General features: G+C 38.4%; 1 protein-coding gene across 1 annotated transcript in view; it reads left to right on the forward strand.

Moving 5' to 3' along the window:
- The window catches only part of LOC5512221 (importin-9), a 60,443-nt gene that overhangs the window by 24,538 nt on the left and 12,158 nt on the right, over positions 1-23,747 (forward strand). The window contains exons 8-19 of the mRNA XM_048733452.1: positions 17-136; positions 682-841; positions 1,450-1,601; positions 2,970-3,068; positions 4,033-4,139; positions 4,853-4,980; positions 5,500-5,578; positions 5,989-6,069; positions 7,980-8,127; positions 9,447-9,525; positions 21,294-21,361; positions 23,043-23,123. Coding sequence (XP_048589409.1) covers positions 17-136; positions 682-841; positions 1,450-1,601; positions 2,970-3,068; positions 4,033-4,139; positions 4,853-4,980; positions 5,500-5,578; positions 5,989-6,069; positions 7,980-8,127; positions 9,447-9,525; positions 21,294-21,361; positions 23,043-23,123 — 1,302 coding nt within the window. The remainder of the gene's footprint in view (positions 1-16; positions 137-681; positions 842-1,449; positions 1,602-2,969; positions 3,069-4,032; positions 4,140-4,852; positions 4,981-5,499; positions 5,579-5,988; positions 6,070-7,979; positions 8,128-9,446; positions 9,526-21,293; positions 21,362-23,042; positions 23,124-23,747) is intronic.

Genomic DNA, 23,747 nt, shown 5'->3' on the forward strand with positions numbered 1-23,747 from the left:
AAAATCTCTACCGCAGGATGCCCCCAAGCTTTTGCTGTTTCCTGTCCTTCCTCAATTCATCCAGGCATTCACACAGGCCCTTGGTGTGCCAGACAGTCTTACATCAGACTGTGGACTGAAGATGGAAGTTTTGAAGGTAAAAACAGCAAATACAATAACATATAATGAAATAAAGTAATTATCCTCCTGCTTAGGATTAAAATAGCCCTGTTTGGAATTTTATGGTACGTGCTGTTAAGAAAGGACTAAAGACACATAAATACTGTACAGTGTGAGCTAAATGTGCATACCATCAAGAGTCCGTTGTTGGTTAGGATAAAGCATTCTAGAGTCTTGTGAATCTCTGCTATTTGCAAATAGTTTGCCTGAAATAGAAGCTCGCACTGTGTTTGTGTTTCAGTGCTTATTGCCTATATACCTATGAAGCAGTTGAATTCAAAGGTGGACCATTACGCTGCATGACAGGACCAAAACATGTCCCTATTCTTCCACCACCTGCTTTATACCTCGTCTCTATTGGCTCAGTTCATCTTGTGATAAAAGAAAGCTCAATACACTTTGTTTTAACTACAGTATGGACTCTTTTAAAAGGGCAGTAGTGTTGGTCCCAGTATTTTCGCTGTGGTTCCCTATAATGCTGATTGTTTGCTGGCTTGTCATTAGTTTATGTATATCTTGCAGGCTCTTGCTACCCTTGTAAAAAACTTCTCTAAACAAATGGGGAACCACATTATGGAGATCTTGCCACATGTATGGAGCATCTTGACCCACAGTGCCGATCGCTACGTCAAGACCGTGGTTAATGACACAGAGGAGGCCGACGATCCTGTAGACTCTGACGGTAACAACATCTTGTGTCTGTTATGATGGTAACAACATCTTGTGTCTGTTATGATGGTAACAACATCTTGTGTTTGTTATGATGGTAACAGTATCTTGTGTCCGTTATGATGGTAACAACATCTTGTGTCTGTTATGATGGTAACAACATCTTGTGTTTGTTATGATGGTAACCATCTTGTGTTTGTTATGATGGTAACAACATCTTGTGTCCATTACGATGGTAACAACAGCCTGTGTCTATTATGATGGTAACAACATCTTGTATCCATTATAATGTTGTTATGTTATGGAATCTATTTTCTCCAAATTCTCTGGGTTCTCTGGTTGTCCTTCCGTCATAAAAAATGTTGTACATGACGGCAACTTTATGTAAAACCAACAAGTTGAATCATAATCTTTGGTCAGACAAGACGCCTCCCACCCTGCCATGCTACATCTGCCAGGTTATATATTTACATGTTTAAATAATTTTACATAAATAATTCATTCCTTTATTCCTGTATTTGTTTACTCAATCATTTATTTATTGTTGTTTTTGTGTTGTTTTTTTTTATTTGTTTTATTTCTTATTTATTTACAATATTTGATGTTTTTTCTCTTGTTTAGGGGAAGTTCTTGGCTTTGAGAACCTCGTCTTTAGTGTATTTGAGTTTATCCATGGCTTGATAGAGACACCCCGCTTCAGGAAAACTGTCAAGAAGTTTTTGAATGAATTAATATACTTCTTGCTTCTGTACATGCAGATTACAGAGGATCAGGTACAGCATCATAACACTACCATCTATAAAACCTTTTATAACACTACCATCTATAAAACCTTTTAGCAGTTTTCCTGTCAACATCCACCCTTGACCCAACTGTTATCACAGGTAGCCCAAGCTCTTTATTGTCCCTAATAATATTTACGGTAAACATAGTGTGAAAAACAAAATTAGTTAAAAATAAAAATAAAAAAACTTGTTGAAAAGACGTGTGTGGTCTAGTGTTGTGTTTATGTTTACTTTTTGCGTGTTCTTTGGTGGTATTATAGCACCTTTTTCAAGATTCATTATTTGAACTTTTACCAAAACGAAGTGAAAGGTAGGAAAGTAATTTTGGACGTACCTCATGTTCCATCCTCAAAAACACACTTTCTCCCGCTTAATCACACTCAAATCATGGCGACATCCCCACATATAGTTGGAGTCCAACCAGCCCAAACCTCAGCGCCACACGATTTTCCATTGCAGAGGAATCTGGCAGAACATTCGACTTTTTGTCGTCGTAATATGCTTGCCAACAATGAATTTGGCAACCGTCAAAATTGCCTCGTCCCCGCAAATGCAAAAAAAGGTACCCCTTCCATGGGAGGGAGCGCCGAAATAAGTCTGCACTAATCTCAAAAAGGTTTTTGCTGTGGTCGAACACGTAGACTAGGGCACAAACCATGCCCTTAACACCAAAATCAAAGCAGAAAAAAATGTACACAAGAATATCCGAGCAAGAAAAACTAGTTAGGCACCTTTTTTTACCCTTTCTAAATCTACGCAGCCACAAGTACACGGGATGTTTTTGCGCTCGCGGGGACGAGGCAATTTTGACGGTTGCCAAATTCATTGTTGGAAAGCATATTACGACAAAAAAAAAGACGAATATTCTGCCGGATTCCTCTGCAATGGAAAGTCGTGTGACGCTGAGGTTTGGTCTGGTTGGACTCCAACTATCTGTGAGGATGTCGTCGTGATTTGAGCGCGATTTAGCTGGAGGAAGTGTATTTTTGTGCACGGAACGTGAGGTATGTCCAAAATTAACATCAAAATCAGAGCAAAAAATGTATACAGGATGTTTTTGCGCTCCCGCATTTCGATGGTTGCCAAATTCATTGTGGCAAGCATATTATGACAAGCCGGTAGAGTTGTGCTACCTGTGCTGTTATTATCTTTGTCACTTATAGCATTATAATTATTACACAATCTAAATAAATCTCACAAACTTGCTGGTCAACAACTCAAACAATAACACCAACCACCATCATCATCATCATCACCATCATCCCCACCATCATCACCACTATCATCACCACTACCATCACCATCATCACCACCATTCCAGCATCACGAATAAAGCTCTGTCTTGCTTTGTGTCAGATCCAAGTCTGGTCAAGTAACCCTAATCAGTTTGTGGAAGATGAAGATGATGATACCTTCTCCTACTCAGTTCGGATTGCTGCCCAGGATGTATTACTGGTAAGACAGTGTTTTTATAAGGATTTCAGAAATATGTGGTACACTAGTTGACACCTATAGCCTTTTCTTTGGAATGAAACAAAGTGGATTCTTCCATTGATAAGAGTCAATAAGCAAATGCAATTCATAGATCTGACGCACGCACCAATATCCAATCAGAAAGCAGCAAATAGAAGCCAGTGAAGTGCAACCCAAAAGTCCCACAAATCGTTCATCATGTCAGGTGAATTCTGCTAAGATCTAAAATATAGACATTTATAGAATAAAACATGGTCACATAACATGATGGAAACTTGTCTTGTTGTGCAAGCTTGGTGAAAATCTTGTAGAGAAGCATAGAAATAGATAACTTAAATACAAGTTTGGTTGTTGAATGGAAACGGCACGAATCCAGCTCAAAATCCGAAAACTTGTAAAAGACAAAAATGAAGTGGTGCTATCTACGGTAGGTACTATGTGTTTATGTGTTTTCGCAGCTATTTTTTTTTCAACTTGCAGTTATTTAATAAGTACAGGGAAAGTGGAAGAGAAAGCCGAAAAGTCGCTGTTTACACTTGATTTCTAAATACAAGTTTTATCGACAATGTCAAGATTTACAGCAAAAATATAAACGACAGTCTTATTTTTATATGTAATTGAAGTACAGTAACCTAGGATAATATCAAACTCAAGTTTAATGGTAGGACTTACACTGCTCTTGTATGTTGTTTGCCTTTTTGTTTTTTGTTTCTAGGTAGTAAAATTATATGTGTTTTTCAGCAATTTGAGTCCCAACTCTACACTAAAAGTCGCCGGTCAAAGAAAACAGGGCTAGCACTTTCTACACTGACCGGGAAATGCTTATTTGCTTGTCCAGATTGCAGAAAAATATCTCAAACTAATCTTTTTTGCCATCAATAAGTGGCTTATCTGGTAGGATGAGGACAGGATTGGTACCCACAGTTTGTTGCTTGATCATTTCCAGGCAGTTTCAGCAGAATTTAAAAATGAGGGTGCTGTCACGCTGGCCAGTGCGGTGACGCGGCATGTAGATGAGGCCAACAACTGCAAAAGAAAGGGTGACACAAACTGGTAAGACCATTCTGAAATAGAAAAAACTACAGTATTGTATACCTATAGTATATACCCCAAAAGGAGTGCTTGAAATTCATATTTCTTCAAAAGAATTTTCCAGAATTTATATATAATGGGTAGCACATACAAATATGTAGCAATGAGAAATCTTTGCAAACTATATAATGTAATTATTAGTTTATTGCATTTTGTGTCCTTTTTACTTTTAACCCCAGCAAAAATCGCTAGTGTTCTTGAAAAAAATATTGAATCACACTTGTTACTGTATGCTTCGTATGAGGAGAGGAAGGGGCTTTTTGACATTTTTGGCTCTAAAGCGGGGCTTAGTGATAGAAAGGGAGACTTAGGGGCTTAAAAGAGGTTGGGGGGGGCTTTTTTGGGGGGTTCAAAAGGGGTGTATAGGGGGCTTATTATAAGAGAGGGGGGCTTAAAAGAGGTAATGGGAGGTACTGAATTGAGGTTTCACTGTATTTAGTATTTCTAAAAAAGATTGTGGGAAATGTGTGCATGCTGAGACAGGCACTTTTTGTCTTCATAAGATAAACTGTTTTTCACATTAGCATTTTTATCTACATGAGAATAGAATCAAATAGCCCAAACTGTCGTGATCTCGTGCCAAAACAATGAATACTCTGGCAGAGTCGAATTCCAGTTTTTGGTGTATTTTATCTACATGAGAATACACCATGTAATGAGTAATGTATTTGTAGGTGGAAGCTTCATGAAGCCTGTATGCTGGCCATGGGGTGTGTTAAGTCAATTATTATCGATAAGATATCTAGTGAGGACATTGTGGCTTTCCTCAACAATGTTGTGTTAGTCGACCTTCAAGAATCAGGTTTGTGCTGTGAATTATATCATATAATAGTATAGATAGTCAGTAACCAGTTGCTTCATTAGCTACACAATTTTGTTTTGCTTTGTGTTTACTAAGTTGTATTTTTTAAGTGCTGGCAATGGCAAAGCCAACCCTCCTGCGTGCTAAATGAGCATGTGACATTGAATGTCCATCGAACTATCATTGACATACTATCATGTCAACCTTATGTCACTTTCCTTTGATCATACAGTAAAAATATTGAAAAAATATATTGACCACTCTGTGATTCTTAATAGTTGAAAACTCAAAAGTCCTACTTAAGTACAGTTTTTAATAGCTTCTAGTTTTTGTATTGTTATTAAAAAGTAATTGATATTCAGGCCTGTATCCAGGGGGTACCCCCCCCCCTTCCCGGAAAAATTATGTCCACTTTTTTCGGATTTCACACTCCCCCAAGAAAAATTATTGGTTCGGGCCTGATATTCCTCACCCAGGATTGCATGATAGAGTAGGTAGATATTTGTGATTTGTTTCCAGTTTCTCCATTTCTTGTTGGTCAAGCCTTGTGGGTCGGCAGTCGTTTCACTCCTATGATGAACCCAGCTTTGTTAAACAGGTAGACATCGAAACATGACCAGGGGTTCTGACAGAGCCAAAATTTTCATACCTCAAATATCTAGCTTACCAAAAATACCCAACCCTTGATTCTATATAAACTATATATATGTCAACCTCCAAATACAAAAAAAAGGTAAATGCTTGAAAAAAGGCAGGCTCTCGCCCAACTAATTTTAAATTGTCCCCTTGGCATGCACCCTCCCATTGCAAATACAAGTTATTTTGAAGCATAAGTAACAACAATAGAAGGCAGATGGTAACATCTGATGGTAATTATTTTAGTCATATCAAAATTAATTTTGTTCACTATGTTGTTCAGCTAAGTTAAATGAAAGAATGCTTTTGGTCGATATATGGTTCAGCTTAATCAAATCAAAAAGTGTTAATTTTGTTCTCTATATGGTTCAGCTTTCTCCAGGCCTCTGTCAGTGGCTTGCAGAATAATCAGCTTCCTGCTGTGCGGATATGCTCTGTGCGTGCTGTCTATGAGTAAGTAGCAGACAAACATAAGTACCATCCCATTTCTGGTCAAGAAATGTGTAATTTTTTTATGAAAAGGGTCAGATCTTAACTCAAGGTAATAAAGGACCTGACCTGACCTGTTCAAATTCTAGTGCCGCAGCACCTCTGTTGTTTTATGATAAGCAATTCAGGAAAAATACCCTTTTGACTGACAATCAAAATAATCAAATTTCATAGTGCCCATGATGCAAGTGAATGCAGTACAGCCTTTAGGGGGGGAATCTGACATGAATCAAAATTTGTAAATTCATTGATGAAAGTTAAAGTCCATATAAGGCCTTGCGCACGGTGTTGCACAAGCCTGGCTCAACAAGGAATTTCTCGAAACTTTGTTTTAGATTTACTGCTATTTCTTAAGTATGTATCCGGAATTTGGAATATAATAGTTTGATTATCGTAGTTTCTGACAAATAGTCATACTATTTTTCTAACCTAATAGAAAACCTCAATATTTTTTTTCTCGAAGTAGGGGCGTGATGTAGTTATCATAAAGTGCTGCATAACATTTCAACGCTGCAAACGTGTTTTGGCATTTTTGAAGAATGAAGGAAATAAGGGCACAATATGGCAAAATAAGCAAAAAAAGGCAGAAAAATTCTAACGCTGCTTATCGCTTCCATCTGTTCACATTTCTTTTCCTTCTTCTATCTTTCTTTAAAAAAGACAGTGTCTTAAAGAGAATTTCAAGTTTATCTTATTTATGACATTGAACAAACTACAAAAGAAAAAGTTCCTTTTTAATAAGCAAAAAAAGATGGAGCAGTGTTTCTAAAAAATAGGCTTTAAAATGGCCGGTTTTTATGGCACTGTTTTTATTTTCTTTGTTTTTAAAATGTTTTTTAATTTTGGATTCGAGATGCACATTAGACAAACATTATCCAAATAAAATAGATAGAGTGTAGCTTTTCCGAGATCAAAGTTATATTCATAAACCTGGCATTAGAGTTTTTGTTATCATCATTATATCTCATCTTGGTAGTCAAATGATTATTAACAAAAAATCTGCAAAATTTAGCAGATGTTTTGTAGTCTTTGAATTGTTTTTTGCACTGTGTGCGTGCGCTGCATTGGCAGTCAAGAATGGCGACATTCTCACAAGCGTTTTTGAAACCTATAACAAAATGATATTTTATTTTTTGCATATAATTGTCGATTTTAAATTATTCTTCGATTCATTGCAATAGAAAACGCTTTGCCAATATTTTGTGGTATTGCCGTCTCTGAATTTTAACGGATTAACTTGGAATAATTCACTTAATCCAATCTCCTTTCGCGCAGCCAGGAAAATTTTCAAAGGTCTTTGGAAATTTCAAATATCAATCAAATTCAATGCCCTTTTCAGAATTTGAAAGGTCATCTATGTTTTCTTTTGGCTAGATTGATATAAGTGAAAGGTTTTAAGAACTTTAATAAAACCAAAACACAAAAGATAAAAATAGTAGAGGCCACACTTTAGGGGATAATGATTTTCAATGCCAGCCAAACGAAGGTCATGAAAGTTCAAGCAGAAGGCACATCACATTCATTTAAATATTTTGTAGGTGGTCTGGTGTTCTCCCCAGAAAAGTTTTGAAAATTCCAGACTTTTAGGAGGTACAGAAATTGATCAGAATACCTATTCAAAAAAACAAATCCCTTCCCTAAACCCTGTATCAAAATTTGAAACCCTCAAATTGACGCTCAAAATATTTCAACCATCCCCCAAAACATAGCAGCCCTCCCGCCGTTTAATAATGACCCTTTCCTTATAGGTGGGCATTACAGGTCTGAATGCTCGTCTGTTACAGCTTTTTGGACAACGCAAGGAATATCATATTGAACCAATTATTATTCATATAAAAGCTCTCCAGATATTAAACAGGACATCCTCTTTTCAGATTCTGTGAGCACCTAAAAAAGTCAAATAACACCCAGCAACTCGTGCCCTACCTACGGCAGATGATGGATGGGCTGCTAGCAATGGCAACACAGTCGTCTGATGACGTGCTGGCACTCGTGCTAGAGACACTGAGAATTGTCATGTCGGTAAGGCACCAACAATCAGACATATAATCATTACTCCACCAGCACTGATGGCACCATCTTGCTCTGTTGACCACAGGACAATGGTAATGGTGATGAAATGCTTCACTGCACATCCCTACGCGGGGTACAAATAGCACTAGCATTGCTCATGCCTTCAGTGTATTGCCAGCGTCTTGTCAGCTATTATGTTTCCCCATCTTGATACTGTTGACAGTGTCTTTGAGTAACCACACAAGTCACAAACCCAAACACTGCATTCAGAGGCCACCTCTGACTCACGGCCACCATTTTCCAGTTTCAAATGTGTTTTTCTGTTGTAATTACTTCTAAAACCAGTCAAAGTACCGACATGAGTACAGACTCTTTGGTTGTAAAACAAATGAACAGATGCTAGTGAAAGCAACATAAATTTGACATGTTTGAAATTTGACAGAAGCTTATGTTTGACATTTGACAGAAGCTTTTTTTGTGTTGGTCAGACTTGGTGTCAAAAGTGATGTCGCACCGAAAAAGCCAGAGCTAAAGCTGACAATGAGAATAAACATTTCAATAACTTTCAGCTTTGCTTCAATGATTATTTTATACAAGCCAATTATCAGGACCTGACAAAAGGCATACACTATGCACTCTTATCCCCACTACCCAATAAGGCTTTGTCTTAAATATTCTACTATACCAACACATGCTTAAAGATGGACAGAGGAACCAGCCTTCCTGCCACAGAACAAATCCTGGCTCCATCCATGATGAGCTTTCAAATCATAAAACAGGAAATGATAAAAAATAAGGAGTGACACAAAAACGTATTATGACAGAATAGCAGGATCTCCGCAAATACCACTTGACATATGTAATGTTTAGTTATTTACGAGTCAGACAAATGACCGCATTGTGAATGCTGCCATGTTGAATTTATTGCACACGGTGCTCGGATGTGTATCGCGTGACTTGTCATTACAACAGGAAACTTCTTTACTCCAAACCACGACCAAACCAGACAACCATGGAACTATGTTGAAGTCACTAGAAAAGGTCATACTGATGCAAACTCCACACGGAATCAACATTAGGAAGAACAGAATGCCGCTAAGGCCGGCAGTACCATTACCAATGAGATACCCAACATTGGTACCACTGTATACATCACTGTACCTGAGGGTTTGCCTTTGTTAGAGGGTGGCCGTGGTACCACTGTTACTGTGGAGTTATTCATCCAGGATACTGAAGCTCTGAATCAAGTGTCACTGCCTCTGTTTATTTGTTGTCATCTGTTTGGTTGATTCTGTTTTTATCGTGATTTGTACTATTGACTTTTGCAGGTTGATAAAGAATTTACCACAACATATGAGCAGAAAATAGCACCCCTTACTATAGCACTTTTCATCAAACTCGCTCATGGTAAGATAACAAATCTATTACTATAGCACTTTTCATCAAACTAGCTCATGGTAAGATAACAAATCTATTACTATAGCACTTTTCATCAAACTAGCTCATGGTAAGATAACAAATCTATTACTATAGCACTTTTCATCAAACTCGCTCATGGTAAGATAACAAATCTATTACTATAGCACTTTTCATCAAACTAGCTCATGGTAAGATAACAAATCTATTACTCTAGCACTTTTCATCAAACTAGCTCATGGTAAGATAACAAATCTATTACTATAGCACTTTTCATCAAACTAGCTCATGGTAAGATAACAAATCTATTACTATAGCACTTTTCATCAAACTAGCTCATGGTAAGATAACAAATCTATTACTATAGCACTTTTTATCAAACTAGCTCATGGTAAGATAACAAATCTATTACTATAGCACTTTTCATCAAACTCGCTCATGGTAAGATAACAAATCTATTACTATAGCACTTTTTATCAAACTAGCTCATGGTAAGATAACAAATCTATTACTATAGCACTTTTCATCAAACTAGCTCATGGTAAGATAACAAATCTATTACTATAGCACTTTTTATCAAACTAGCTCATGGTAAGATAACAAATCTATTACTATAGCACTTTTCATCAAACTAGCTCATGGTAAGATAACAAATCTATTACTCTAGCACTTTTTATCAAACTAGCTCATGGTAAGATAACAAATCTATTACTATAGCACTTTTCATCAAACTCGCTCATGGTAAGATAACAAATCTATTACTCTAGCACTTTTTATCAAACTAGCTCATGGTAAGATAACAAATCTATTACTATAGCACTTTTCATCAAACTAGCTCATGGTAAGATAACAAATCTATTACTCTAGCACTTTTCATCAAACTAGCTCATGGTAAGATAACAAATCTATTACTATAGCACTTTTCATCAAACTAGGTCATGGTAAGATAACAAATCTATTACTATAGCACTTTTCATCAAACTAGCTCATGGTAAGATAACAAATCTATTACTCTAGCACTTTTCATCAAACTAGCTCATGGTAAGATAACAAATCTATTACTATAGCACTTTTAATCAAACTCGCTCATGGTAAGATAACAAATCTATTACTATAGCACTTTTCATCAAACTAGCTCATGGTAAGATAACAAATCTATTACTATAGCACTTTTTATCAAACTAGCTCATGGTAAGATAACAAATCTGTTACTCTAGCACTTTTTATCAAACTAGCTCATGGTAAGATAACAAATCTATTACTATAGCACTTTTCATCAAACTAGGTCATGGTAAGATAACAAATCTATTACTCTAGCACTTTTCATCAAACTAGCTCATGGTAAGATAACAAATCTATTACTATAGCACTTTTCATCAAACTAGCTCATGGTAAGATAACAAATCTATTACTATAGCACTTTTCATCAAACTAGCTCATGGTAAGATAACAAATCTATTACTATAGCACTTTTCATCAAACTAGCTCATGGTAAGATAACAAATCTATTACTCTAGCACTTTTTATCAAACTAGCTCATGGTAAGATAACAAATCTATTACTAATAGCACTTTTCATCAAACTAGCTCATGGTAAGATAACAAATCTATTACTATAGCACTTTTCATCAAACTAGCTCATGGTAAGATAACAAATCTATTACTATAGCACTTTTCATCAAACTCGCTCATGGTAAGATAACAAATCTATTACTATAGCACTTTTCATCAAACTAGCTCATGGTAAGATAACAAATCTATTACTATAGCACTTTTCATCAAACTCGCTCATGGTAAGATAACAAATCTATTACTATAGCACTTTTCATCAAACTAGCTCGTGGTAAGATAACAAATCTATTACTCTAGCACTTTCCGCATGATAATTTTTAAATCTAGTCAATTTTTTTTCATAATTTCATATAGATTACAATCAATTTACATGTATTTATATATATATATATATATATTTATTTAGCTTTATCAGTAAGAATCTACAATTTTAAATTTTTAATAATCAGTATAATTTTTATAATTTTATCTTTTTTTTGTGTCCCCCAATTAGTAGGGGTCTTATCCCCGGCTAGAGGTTGTTTATGACACTTTAATAAAGTTTCTATCTATCTATCTACTTTTCATCAAACTCGCTCATGGTAAGATAACAAATCTATTACTATAGCACTTTTCATCAAACTAGCTCATGGTAAGATAACAAATCTATTACTATAGCACTTTTCATCAAACTAGCTCATGGTAAGATAACAAATCTATTACTCTAGCACTTTTCATCAAACTCGCTCATGGTAAGATAACAAATCTATTACCTTTCCACATTCAAGGGTTAATTACTATAGCACTTTTCATCAAACTAGCTCATGGTAAGATAACAAATCTATTACTATAGCACTTTTCATCAAACTCGCTCATGGTAAGATAACAAATCTATTACCTTTCCACATTCAAGGGTTAATTACTATAGCACTTTTTATCAAACTAGCTCATGGTAAGATAACAAATCTATTACTATAGCACTTTTCATCAAACTAGCTCATGGTAAGATAACAAATCTATTACTATAGCACTTTTCATCAAACTAGCTCATGGTAAGATAACAAATCTATTACTCTAGCACTTTTCATCAAACTAGCTCATGGTAAGATAACAAATCTATTACTATAGCACTTTTCATCAAACTCGCTCATGGTAAGATAACAAATCTATTACTATAGCACTTTTCATCAAACTCGCTCATGGTAAGATAACAAATCTATTACTATAGCACTTTTCATCAAACTCGCTCATGGTAAGATAACAAATCTATTACCTTTCCACATTCAAGGGTTAATTACTATAGCACTTTTCATCAAACTCGCTCATGGTAAGATAACAAATCTATTACTATAGCACTTTTCATCAAACTAGCTCATGGTAAGAAAACAAATCTATTACTATAGCACTTTTCATCAAGCTCGCTCATGGTAAGATAACAAATCTATTACTTTAGCACTTTTCATCAAACTAGCTCATGGTAAGATAACAAATCTATTACTATAGCACTTTTCATCAAACTAGCTCATGGTAAGATAACAAATCTATTACTCTAGCACTTTTCATCAAACTCGCTCATGGTAAGATAACAAATCTATTACTATAGCACTTTTCATCAAACTAGCTCATGGTAAGATAACAAATCTATTACTATAGCACTTTTCATCAAACTAGCTCATGGTAAGATAACAAATCTATTACTATAGCACTTTTCATCAAACTAGCTCATGGTAAGATAACAAATCTATTACTATAGCACTTTTTATCAAACTAGCTCTTGGTAAGATAACAAATCTATTACTCTAGCACTTTTCATCAAACTAGCTCATGGTAAGATAACAAATATATTACTCTAGCACTTTTCATCAAACTAGCTCATGGTAAGATAACAAATCTATTACTCTAGCACTTTTTATCAAACTCGCTCATGGTAAGATAACAAATCTATTACTATAGCACTTTTCATCAAACTAGGTCATGGTAAGATAACAAATATATTACTTTAGCACTTTTTATCAAACTAGCTCATGGTAAGATAACAAATCTATTACTCTAGCACTTTTCATCAAACTAGCTCATGGTAAGATAACAAATCTATTACTATAGCACTTTTTATCAAACTAGCTCATGGTAAGATAACAAATCTATTACTATAGCACTTTTCATCAAACTAGGTCATGGTAAGATAACAAATATATTACTTTAGCACTTTTTATCAAACTAGCTCATGGTAAGATAACAAATCTATTACTCTAGCACTTTTCATCAAACTAGCTCATGGTAAGATAACAAATCTATTACTCTAGCACTTTTTATCAAACTAGCTCATGGTAAGATAACAAATCTATTACTATAGCACTTTTCATCAAACTAGGTCATGGTAAGATAACAAATATATTACTTTAGCACTTTTTATCAAACTAGCTCATGGTAAGATAACAAATCTATTACTCTAGCACTTTTCATCAAACTAGCTCATGGTAAGATAACAAATCTATTACTCTAGCACTTTTCATCAAACTAGCTCATGGTAAGATAACAAATCTATTACTCTAGCACTTTTCATCAAACTAGCTCATGGTAAGATAACAAATCTATTACTATAGCACTTTTCATCAAACTCGCTCATGGTAAGATAACAAATCTATTACCTTTCCACATTCAAGGGTTAATTACTATAGCACTTTTCATCAAACTCGCTCATGGTAAGATAACAAATCTATTACTATAGCACTTTTCATCAAACTCGCTCATGGTAAGATAACAAATCTATTACCTTTCCACATTCAAGGGTTAATTACTATAGCACTTTTTATCAAACTAGCTCATGGTAAGATAACAAATCTATTACTATAGCACTTTTCATCAAACTCGCTCATGGTAAGATAACAAATCTATTACTATAGCACTTTTTATCAAACTAGCTCATGGTAAGATAACAAATCTATTACTATAGCACTTTTCATCAAACTAGCTCATGGTAAGATAACAAATCTATTACTATAGCACTTTTCATCAAACTAGCTCATGGTAAGATAACAAATCTATTACTCTAGCACTTTTCATCAAACTAGCTCATGGTAAGATAACAAATCTATTACTATAGCACTTTTTATCAAACTCGCTCATGGTAAGATAACAAATCTATTACTATAGCACTTTTTATCAAACTAGCTCATGGTAAGATAACAAATCTATTACTATAGCACTTTTCATCAAACTAGCTCATGGTAAGATAAAAAATCTATTACTATAGCACTTTTTATCAAACTAGCTCATGGTAAGATAACAAATCTATTACTATAGCACTTTTCATCAAACTAGCTCATGGTAAGATAACAAATCTATTACTATAGCACTTTTCATCAAACTCGCTCATGGTAAGATAACAAATCTATTACCTTTCCACATTCAAGGGTTAATTACTATAGCACTTTTCATCAAACTCGCTCATGGTAAGATAACAAATCTATTACTATAGCACTTTTCATCAAACTAGCTCATGGTAAGAAAACAAATCTATTACTATAGCACTTTTCATCAAGCTCGCTCATGGTAAGATAACAAATCTATTACTATAGCACTTTTCATCAAACTAGCTCATGGTAAGATAACAAATCTATTACTATAGCACTTTTCATCAAACTCGCTCATGGTAAGATAACAAATGTGACGACTCACGCGAAAACGTACCTTAGGGTTTTCCGCGAGTTTGGCCAAACTCGCGCCCGTTTCGCGGAAAGCTCGCGGCCTTCTCGCGGAATGCTCGCGCTTTTCTCGCGGAATGCTCGCGCCTTAATAACGGAAAGCTCGCGCCAATCTCGCGGAACGCTCGCGCCTAAATAACGGAAAGCTCGCGCCTTTCTCGCGGAACGCTCGCGCCTTGACAACAGGAAGCCTCGCGACTTGCTAAACACAACTCGCGGGTCGTATTTTATAAACGACACGGAATAGCGACCAGCAAGTTGATCCTTAGTCAACTCCGATTTTTCGAAAGGACGATTTTTTTTACCCAGCACGGAGCGACGATTTTGTCTAGAATTTGTGTCGTTACGGCTTTTTTAGAAGAGTACCCAAGCACCTTGACAAACTTTCGCATTTCGATACTTCGATACTTCGATACTTCGATTTATTACTCCTATAAGTAGCTTTCGCTAATACTAGGAGGCATATAGAGCTAAAATAATTACAATAAGTATTGCTCAAATAATAACGAATAATTATGATACAAAGAGTATTAAAGAGTAACTGTATAAGTAAATATTGTAATTATTGTATAATTATGATACAAAGAGTATTAAAGAGTAACTGTAGCAAAAACAAACATCAATGTATAAATAAGTAAATAAATAAATAAATAAGTAAATAGATAAAATAAGAAAACAGGATAGATACTTGAGACAAATAGGTAATAAACAAATAAATAAATTAGTAGTGAATAACAAGCAGACAAACGAAATATTTAATGGACCCTTCCCCCTACGGCGCTCCACACCCCCATCCACACCAGAATCACTCGCAACCGCTTCAACAAAGCATTGCAGAGGACTCCGGCGTAGACAGAAGCACAGAACGCCACAAGGGGAAAGGACCATTGAGGATCTAAATGCTAACACAAGTAACATGCACTTTAAATCTAATTGCAGATAAATGATATAGATAAATAGCTAAATACATAAATAATAAATAGATAAATAGCTAAATAAATAAATAAATGAATGAATAATAAATAAACAAACAAACTAAGCAGCTAATGGGTTGGGGATCTAAAGCCTGCGCAAGTAGCTAGGTACTTGTAGAGATCTAACTGCAGGCTGAACAGCAGCCTTATACTTGGCAAGGGTATTAATTGATTTGACGTCGTTGGGGAGCAAATTCCAGATTCTTATGGCTCTAGCGAAAAAAGAATAGTTGAAAGCTAGGGTATTTGCTTGCAATTGGTTATAATACAGCTCTTTGCGCCTGGTGGATCTGGTTGATCGCGTGACAAGATCAGGTAATTTAGCATATATAAGACTATTATGAAATTTATAAAATAAGATAGCCTGACTAGTTAAACGTCTTTGTTCAAGAGTGTCCCAAGATAGGTCTTTAACAAGTTTTGTGGTACTTGCATACGGGTCATATGTGTTGGTGACGAACCGTGCAGCGTTCTTTTGCACTTGTTCCAGGCGATTGACATCGGTATCAGTATAAGGGTTCCAAGCTGGAGCTGCGTATTCAAGAATAGGTCTTACTAAGGTAAAGTATGCTCTCTCTTTAACTAGCTGACTGCATGGTTTCAAAGTCCTGCGAAGAAGACCAAGAACTTTGTTTGCCTTATCCGAGATTTTAGATGCGTGGGGGCCCCAGCGAAGATTGGAGGAACAGCGTACTCCAAGGTAATCTTGCTCTGCAACTTTGGATAGAGACTTATTGTTGATGGAGTAAGTATGCAAGGATGGTTTGCGCTTGTTTGTGATAGAAAGCAGATGACACTTAGACACGTTGAATTCCATTTGCCAATCATTTGACCATTTAGTTAAGTTATCCAGGTCTTGCTGGAGCACTTGATGATCATCTGCAGACCTGATATTGCGATAGACTACAGTATCATCAGCAAATAAACGTAGGTGAGACCTGGTGCAGAGAGTAATGTCGTTGATGAACAAGAGGAAGAGCGCCGGACCCAACACAGAACCTTGAGGAACGCCTGAGGTCACTGGAGTACAGCTGGAGTGGGTACCATTCACAGAGACAAATTGTGTTCTAACAGATAAGAAACTAGTGATCCATTGGCAAGTCTTACCGCAGATACCATAACTACGGAGCTTATACAAAAGTTTGGAATGCGAGACTTTATCAAAGGCTTTACTGAAGTCGAGTAATAAAGCATCAACCTGGCCTTGATTATTAAGAGAAGTAGCCCAGTCATAAGTAGTAAGAACAAGCTGCGTCTCACAAGAAAAACCAGAACGAAAACCGTGTTGCAAATCAGATAAGATGTTGTTCATAGCAGTGTGACTGTTCAGATGGCTTAGCACTACATGTTCCATAACTTTACAGCATATACAAGTCAGGGATATGGGACGGTAGTTCTCAGGGTTGTCCTTGCTGGATTTTTTGAAGACAGGGACTACCAAAGCTTTTAACCAGTCTTCAGGCAAAATACCTGAGTCAAAACTTTGCTGGAAGATAAACGTGAGCACATTTGAGATCTCAGATGATAGATCACGGAGGATTCTTGGAGAAAGACCATCCGGTCCAACAGACTTAGATGGATTGAGACTTTCAAGCTGCTTACGAATGCCAGGCTCGGTAAAGATAATATCTTTAATTGTAGGGTAACTAGAAGTCGACAGATCCGGAAGTTGACCATTATCACTAGTGAAAACGCTCTGGAAATGATGGTTAAGAGCCTCAGCTTTATCTGCATCTGATATAAAAAGCATGTTATCCTTACGGAGAGTTGGAATGCCTACATTTTCTGATCTTGAGCGTTTAACATATCTCCAAAATTTCTTGGGATCTGATTGCAAACTTTCGCCTATCACGTCATTCAAATAGTTGTTATGTGCAACCTTGAGAGCCTTGACGACTTTGTTCCTCTGTTGACGGTAAGCACGCCATACTTCTGAGCTTTTGTTGTTACTACGTTTAGCTCTAAGGAGGAGAGAATCTCGTTTCCTCATAAGGCGTTTAATGGTTGGTGACATCCAAGGTAAAGAAAGTTTCGACTTGGTCAGTTTGGAAGGAACATGTTTTTCAACAGCAGATAAGAGACCGTTCTTGAAATGCGACCAATTTGACTCCACTGACCTAGACTCACATGAAGAGAAGAACTCACTAGCCAAGGTCATAGCATCACGATGGAGACCCTCGACATCCATTTTATCGTACATATAAACTTTGTGGGGGGGACTTGTTAGCCTTGGAGGCTTACAGGTGATAGAAAAAGACACAATATCGTGGTCACTCATACCTGGGAGGATTCTGACATCGGATACTAGAGCAGGAGATGACGATAACACCAGATCCAAAGTATTAAGAGAAGCTGGGCGTGTGGGATGTAGGACGTGTTGAGTAAGAGCGTTATTGCTGATAAAATCCAGTAGGTAATTCATCATGGGTGCCGACGCATGGTTAGTGATTGAAGGAGGGTCAGAGTTCCAGTTTATGTCTCCACAGTTAAAATCGCCAGCAATAACAATGTTAGGGTGAGATTTTTTATTCTTGTCGAAAATTTTGAGAACAGCATGTGAAAGGTAGTCGATACGTGATGTAGTAGCCTTGGGAGGTTTGTAGAAAGAACACAGATAGAGTTCCTTTTGTTTGGCGAGCTTTACAGAAACCCATAATGATTCATCTTCGTCTCCAGAGTCAATAGTGTGGTTCGGTGATGCAAATGATGGGATGTCGTGCTTGATGGCAATAAACACACCTCCACCTCCTGAATCCAATCGATCTTTACGATATACTGTGTAGTCTGGTGGAAAGGACGAGTATGTTGGATCTTCTGGGCTGAGTTTGGATTCACACCCAAAAATAACATCAGGATTATACATACTAACATGGCTGGCAAAAACTGCTGCACGTTCAGAGCTCTTTATGCTGTCACAATTGATTTCAATACAATTGAGTCTAGTGATTTTCCTGAAGCGTTTAACCGGGGTAGATGTGACAAGAAGAGGACTATAAAGACTATGCGTAGAACGTGAATTTGATGGTTCATCATGATTAGTTGATAGAATAGTGAATGAGTTGCTAATACTTATGGAGTTGGATGATGAGGTGAAGATTGATCCACTTGAAAAGTTAGATGAGCCACAACATGGACAGATCCATGTACAAGAGGAATTAGCCAAGGAGTTATAGGTTGAATTACCAATTTGGCAGCATGACGAATGAAACCACAGGTCACACGAGTCACATTGGATGCCTCTTTGGTTGGATTTGACAGGTTTCGCACATATGCCACAGGGAAATTTCCAGTTTGGACCAGGGTTAAGCGATATATTACCACCCAGCAGCAACAGATTACAGATGAGCCTTGGTAGACCAGGATGAACATCATAAGGATTCAAGATGGCGGATCTTGACGATCGAGTAGAAGTAAGAAAACTTTCGCTACCGATCAGCAGTAACTTGTATTTGCTGATCCATCCAGACAAATTGAACTCAGAGGTGTTTCTTGATAAGATTTCAGAGGTATTGTTGAGATTTGAAAGAATTACAAGCGATACCAGTAGGATAGCGACGGAGCCAAGAAAATTCGTGGCCGCCATAACCACAGCCAACCCACAGATCGTACTCTCTCTTGAATCGCAAATACATACGAAATAGTTAGTCTGGCAATTTAAGGACAATTTTGTGTAAGTTACTAGAGATAAGTAGTGTATTCGGGGAATAAGGACGACAGTTTTTGACATGAACTCTTGAAAATCTTTTTGGTGACTGCTTTTTTTAAACGAAGGGTTACCGAAGCCCGATATCAAACTATCACTGATCGTTCTAGCGCTACTGAAAACGAAAAGAAATATGTCATTACGTAATGTTGTAATTTGGCGGAACAATTTGGTGTAAGTAACGTAGGAATCCGTAATGTGTTGGGTAATAAAGGCGAAATGCGTTTCGGAACTCGTATCGGTTTCGAGCTTCACCTATCACGAAGATCTCCATTCCAAATGAGATCTTTGTTATATATTATTATTCCAAAAAAAGATTCCCCGATATGTGAGCTTTCTTTTGCAACAAACATTGTCGCAATTGCTACATTGCTCCATTAGATGGAGCCGAACGCAAACCAAGGAAGCGTCGTTGTTCGGGTGTCTTTGTTGAACAACGACGACATGTTAACATGTCGCGTCGGCGGCGAATAAATCACGCCGGTTTACGTTTGCACAAAGGCTCGCGTTTTAAACAGACCCCCCAAAAAAGATTCCCGATATGTGAGCTTTCTTTTGAAATAAGATTGACACAATCGCTACATTGCTCCATTAAATAGAGCCGAACGCAAACCAAAGAAGCGTCGTTGTTCGAGTGTCTTTGTTGAACAACAACGATATGTTTATATGTGGGCGGCGACTAAATCACGCCGGTTTACGTTTGCACAAAGGCTCGCGTTTTAAACAGACCCCCCCAAAAAGATTCCCGATATGTGAGCTTTCTTTTGAAATAAAGATTGACGCAATCGCTACATTGCTCCAGCCGAACGCACCTTAAGAAGCATCGTTGTTCGAGTGTATATGTAGAAAAATAACTTTACTACGACTAGATTTAATAAAATTTTATTTATAATTCTATATATTTAAACCATAGTATGTTTAAACGTTGTTTTCTTAACCAAGTATATGGCTTCTAGCGAACCAACCAAGGCTTCGAGCGAAACATCTTCCGACTGATGTCAAACTGTCGGAGTCGATATCAAGCTATCCCTCAAGAGGCGATTGGTAATAGCGCTGTTGTCTTGATGTAGCATCGTAGCGACTTTGCCGTTCGATTCCCTTGCTAGCACTCGAGATCTCAACGAACCCAAACTCAAATACTTGTTTACTTCTATCCTAAGAGAGGCTTTTTCTAAGGTATAGACCACAGTAAATGTCTATCGCGTTTCACGGACTTTGGAAATCGAAAGATTCAAGATTCAGCCCTTTTGCCGATTGTTACGTTATGTGCTCGCGACTCAACAACGAAAGGCTCGCGCCTGTTTTGCAAAAGCTCGCGCCTGACCCGCGGAACGCTCGCGCCTATCTCGCGGAACGCTCGCGCCTATCTCGCGGAAAGCTCGCGCCCATCTCGCGGGATGCCCGCGCTTATCTCGCGGAATGCTCGCGCTTATTTCGCGGAATGCTCGCGCCCGTTTCGCGGAACGCTCGCGCCCGTTTCGCGGGTTAATTCGCGGAATTGAGAAGCTCTAAGGTACGTTTTCGCGTGAGTCGTCACAAATCTATTACTTTAGCACTTTTCATCAAACTAGCTCATGGTAAGATAACTAATCTATTACTATAGCACTTTTCATCAAACTAGCTCATGGTAAGATAACAAATCTATTACTATAGCACTTTTCATCAAACTAGCTCATGGTAAGATAACAAATCTATTACCTTTCCACATTCAAGGGTTAATTAAAATAATTCAAGCAGTAAGTTTGTCTGAAATTACATCGATTCCTGGATTGTGTTGTTATGCTGTACTTATTTTTCATGTGCATCCTGTTTTTCTCTCTTTTAATAGATGCAGCTTTGTTGCCTCTAATAGAAGACCTGTTCAAAGAACTCGCTATGAACTCTGGATGCAACAAAGTGAGTGTGCTTATTGTTTTGATGAATACTAATTGTGTTTTCCTACTGACAATTTATTTCTATTTAATATATTTTTTAGCCAATCCATTGTTAGCTCATTGGATAACAGGGGAGGGAAGGTGGCTGAATTTAAAGAGCTATAGCTTAGTGGTACATGCCTAAATACATGAGAAGGCCCAGAGAAGGCCAAATATTTAATTTAATAAAACATGACTGTCCTGTCCCCATCAAACTTCATCAAACAACATGTTTTTGGGATGTTGGAAAACTTCCTTGAAAGTCCTGAAAATTCTGACACCTTGTACCATTACTGCCGACACCTGGTACCATCACTGCCGACACCTGGCACCACCACTGCCGACACCCGGCACCATCACTGCCGGCACCCGGCACCATCACTCCCGGCACCATCACTGCCGGCACCCGGCACCATCACTGCCGACACCTGGTACCATCACTGCCGACACCTGGTACCATCACTGCCGACACCTGGTACCACCACTGCCGACACCTGGTACCACCACTGCCGACACCTGGTACCACCACTGCCGACACCTGGTACCACCACTGCCGACACCTGGTACCACCACTGCCGACACCTGGTACCACCACTGCCGACACCTGGTACCACCACTGCCGACACCTGGTACCACCACTGCCGACACCTGGTACCACCACTGCCGACACCTGGTACCACCACTGCCGACACCTGGTACCACCACTGCCGACACCTGGTACCACCACTGCCGACACCTGGTACCACCACTGCCGACACCTGGTACCACCACTGCCGACACCTGGTACCACCACTGCCGACACCTGGTACCACCACTGCCGACACCTGGTACCACCACTGCCGACACCTGGTACCACCACTGCCGACACCTGGTACCACCACTGCCGACACCTGGTACCACCACTGCCGACACCTGGTACCATCACTGCCGACACCTGGTACCACCACTGCCGACACCTGGTACCATCACTGCCGACACCTGGTACCACCACTGCCGACACCCGGCACCACCACTGCCGACACCCGGCACCACCACTGCCGACACCCGGCACCATCACCGCCGACACCCGGCACCATCACCGCCGACACCCGGCACCATCACCGCCGACACCCGGCACCATCACCGCCGACAACCGGCACCATCACCGCCGACACCCGGCACCATCACCGCCGACACCCGGCACCATCACTGCCGACACCCGGCACCATCACCGCCGACACCCGGCACCATCACCGCCGACACCCGGCACCATCACCGCAGACACCCGGCACCATCACCGCTGACACCCGGCACCATCACCGCCGACACCCGGCACCATCACCGCCGACACCCGGCACCGACACCCGGCACCATCACCGCCAACACCCGGCACCATCACCGCCGGCACCCGGCACCATCACCGCCGGCACCCGGCACCATCACTGCCGACACCTGGTACCTGCTTACACACAAACTCTCACTGTATTGACCAGACTCTTTAGAAATTAGACCATATTTCACATCTCATGCAAAATATATTTTTAGATTTTAATAAAGATTGATTGGAGCTGCATATGAATTACATTATTGAAAAAAGGTGACATGTTTTTCTACTGTGAACAAATAAACTCGTACAACTAACATGTACATTGCCTTTAATGAGAACAATCTTTTGTAATTTTTAGCTTTTGCAGCAGAGATTTATTCCAACTGTTATCAGCATATTCCAATCGCCGCCAGAAAAAACACCGCTAGGGATACATGCTGTAAGTAAACGGTGCTTATACCACTAGGAATACAAGCTGTAAGTAAACGGTGCTTATACCACTAGGGATACAAGCTGTAAGTAAACAATGCTTTCACCACTAGGGATACAAGCTGTAAGTAAACAGTGCTTACATCACTAGGGATACAAGCTGTGAGTGAACGGTGATTATACCACTAGGAATACAAGCTGTAAGTAAACGGTGATTATACCACTAGGAATACAAGCTGTAAGTAAACAGTCAGCTTACACCACTAGGAATACAAGCTGTAAGTAAACAGTAATTCTACCACTAGGAATACAATCTGTAAGTAAACGGTGCTTACATCACTAGGAATACAAGCTGTAAGTAAATGGTGATTATACCACTAGGAATACAAGCTGTAAGTAAACGGTGATTCTACCACTAGGAATACAAGCTGTAAGTAAACGGTGCTTACATCACTAGGAATACAAGCTGTAAGTAAATGGTGATTATACCACTAGGAATACAAGCTGTAAGTAAACAATGCTTTCACCACTAGGGATACAAGCTGTAAGTAAACGGTGCCTACACCACTAGGAATACAAGCTTATGGTGATTATACCACTAGGAATACAAGCTGTAAGTAAACGGTAATTATAC

Source organism: Nematostella vectensis, chromosome 10 (genome assembly GCF_932526225.1).
Source record: "Nematostella vectensis chromosome 10, jaNemVect1.1, whole genome shotgun sequence".
NCBI classification, from domain to species: domain Eukaryota; kingdom Metazoa; phylum Cnidaria; class Anthozoa; order Actiniaria; family Edwardsiidae; genus Nematostella; species Nematostella vectensis.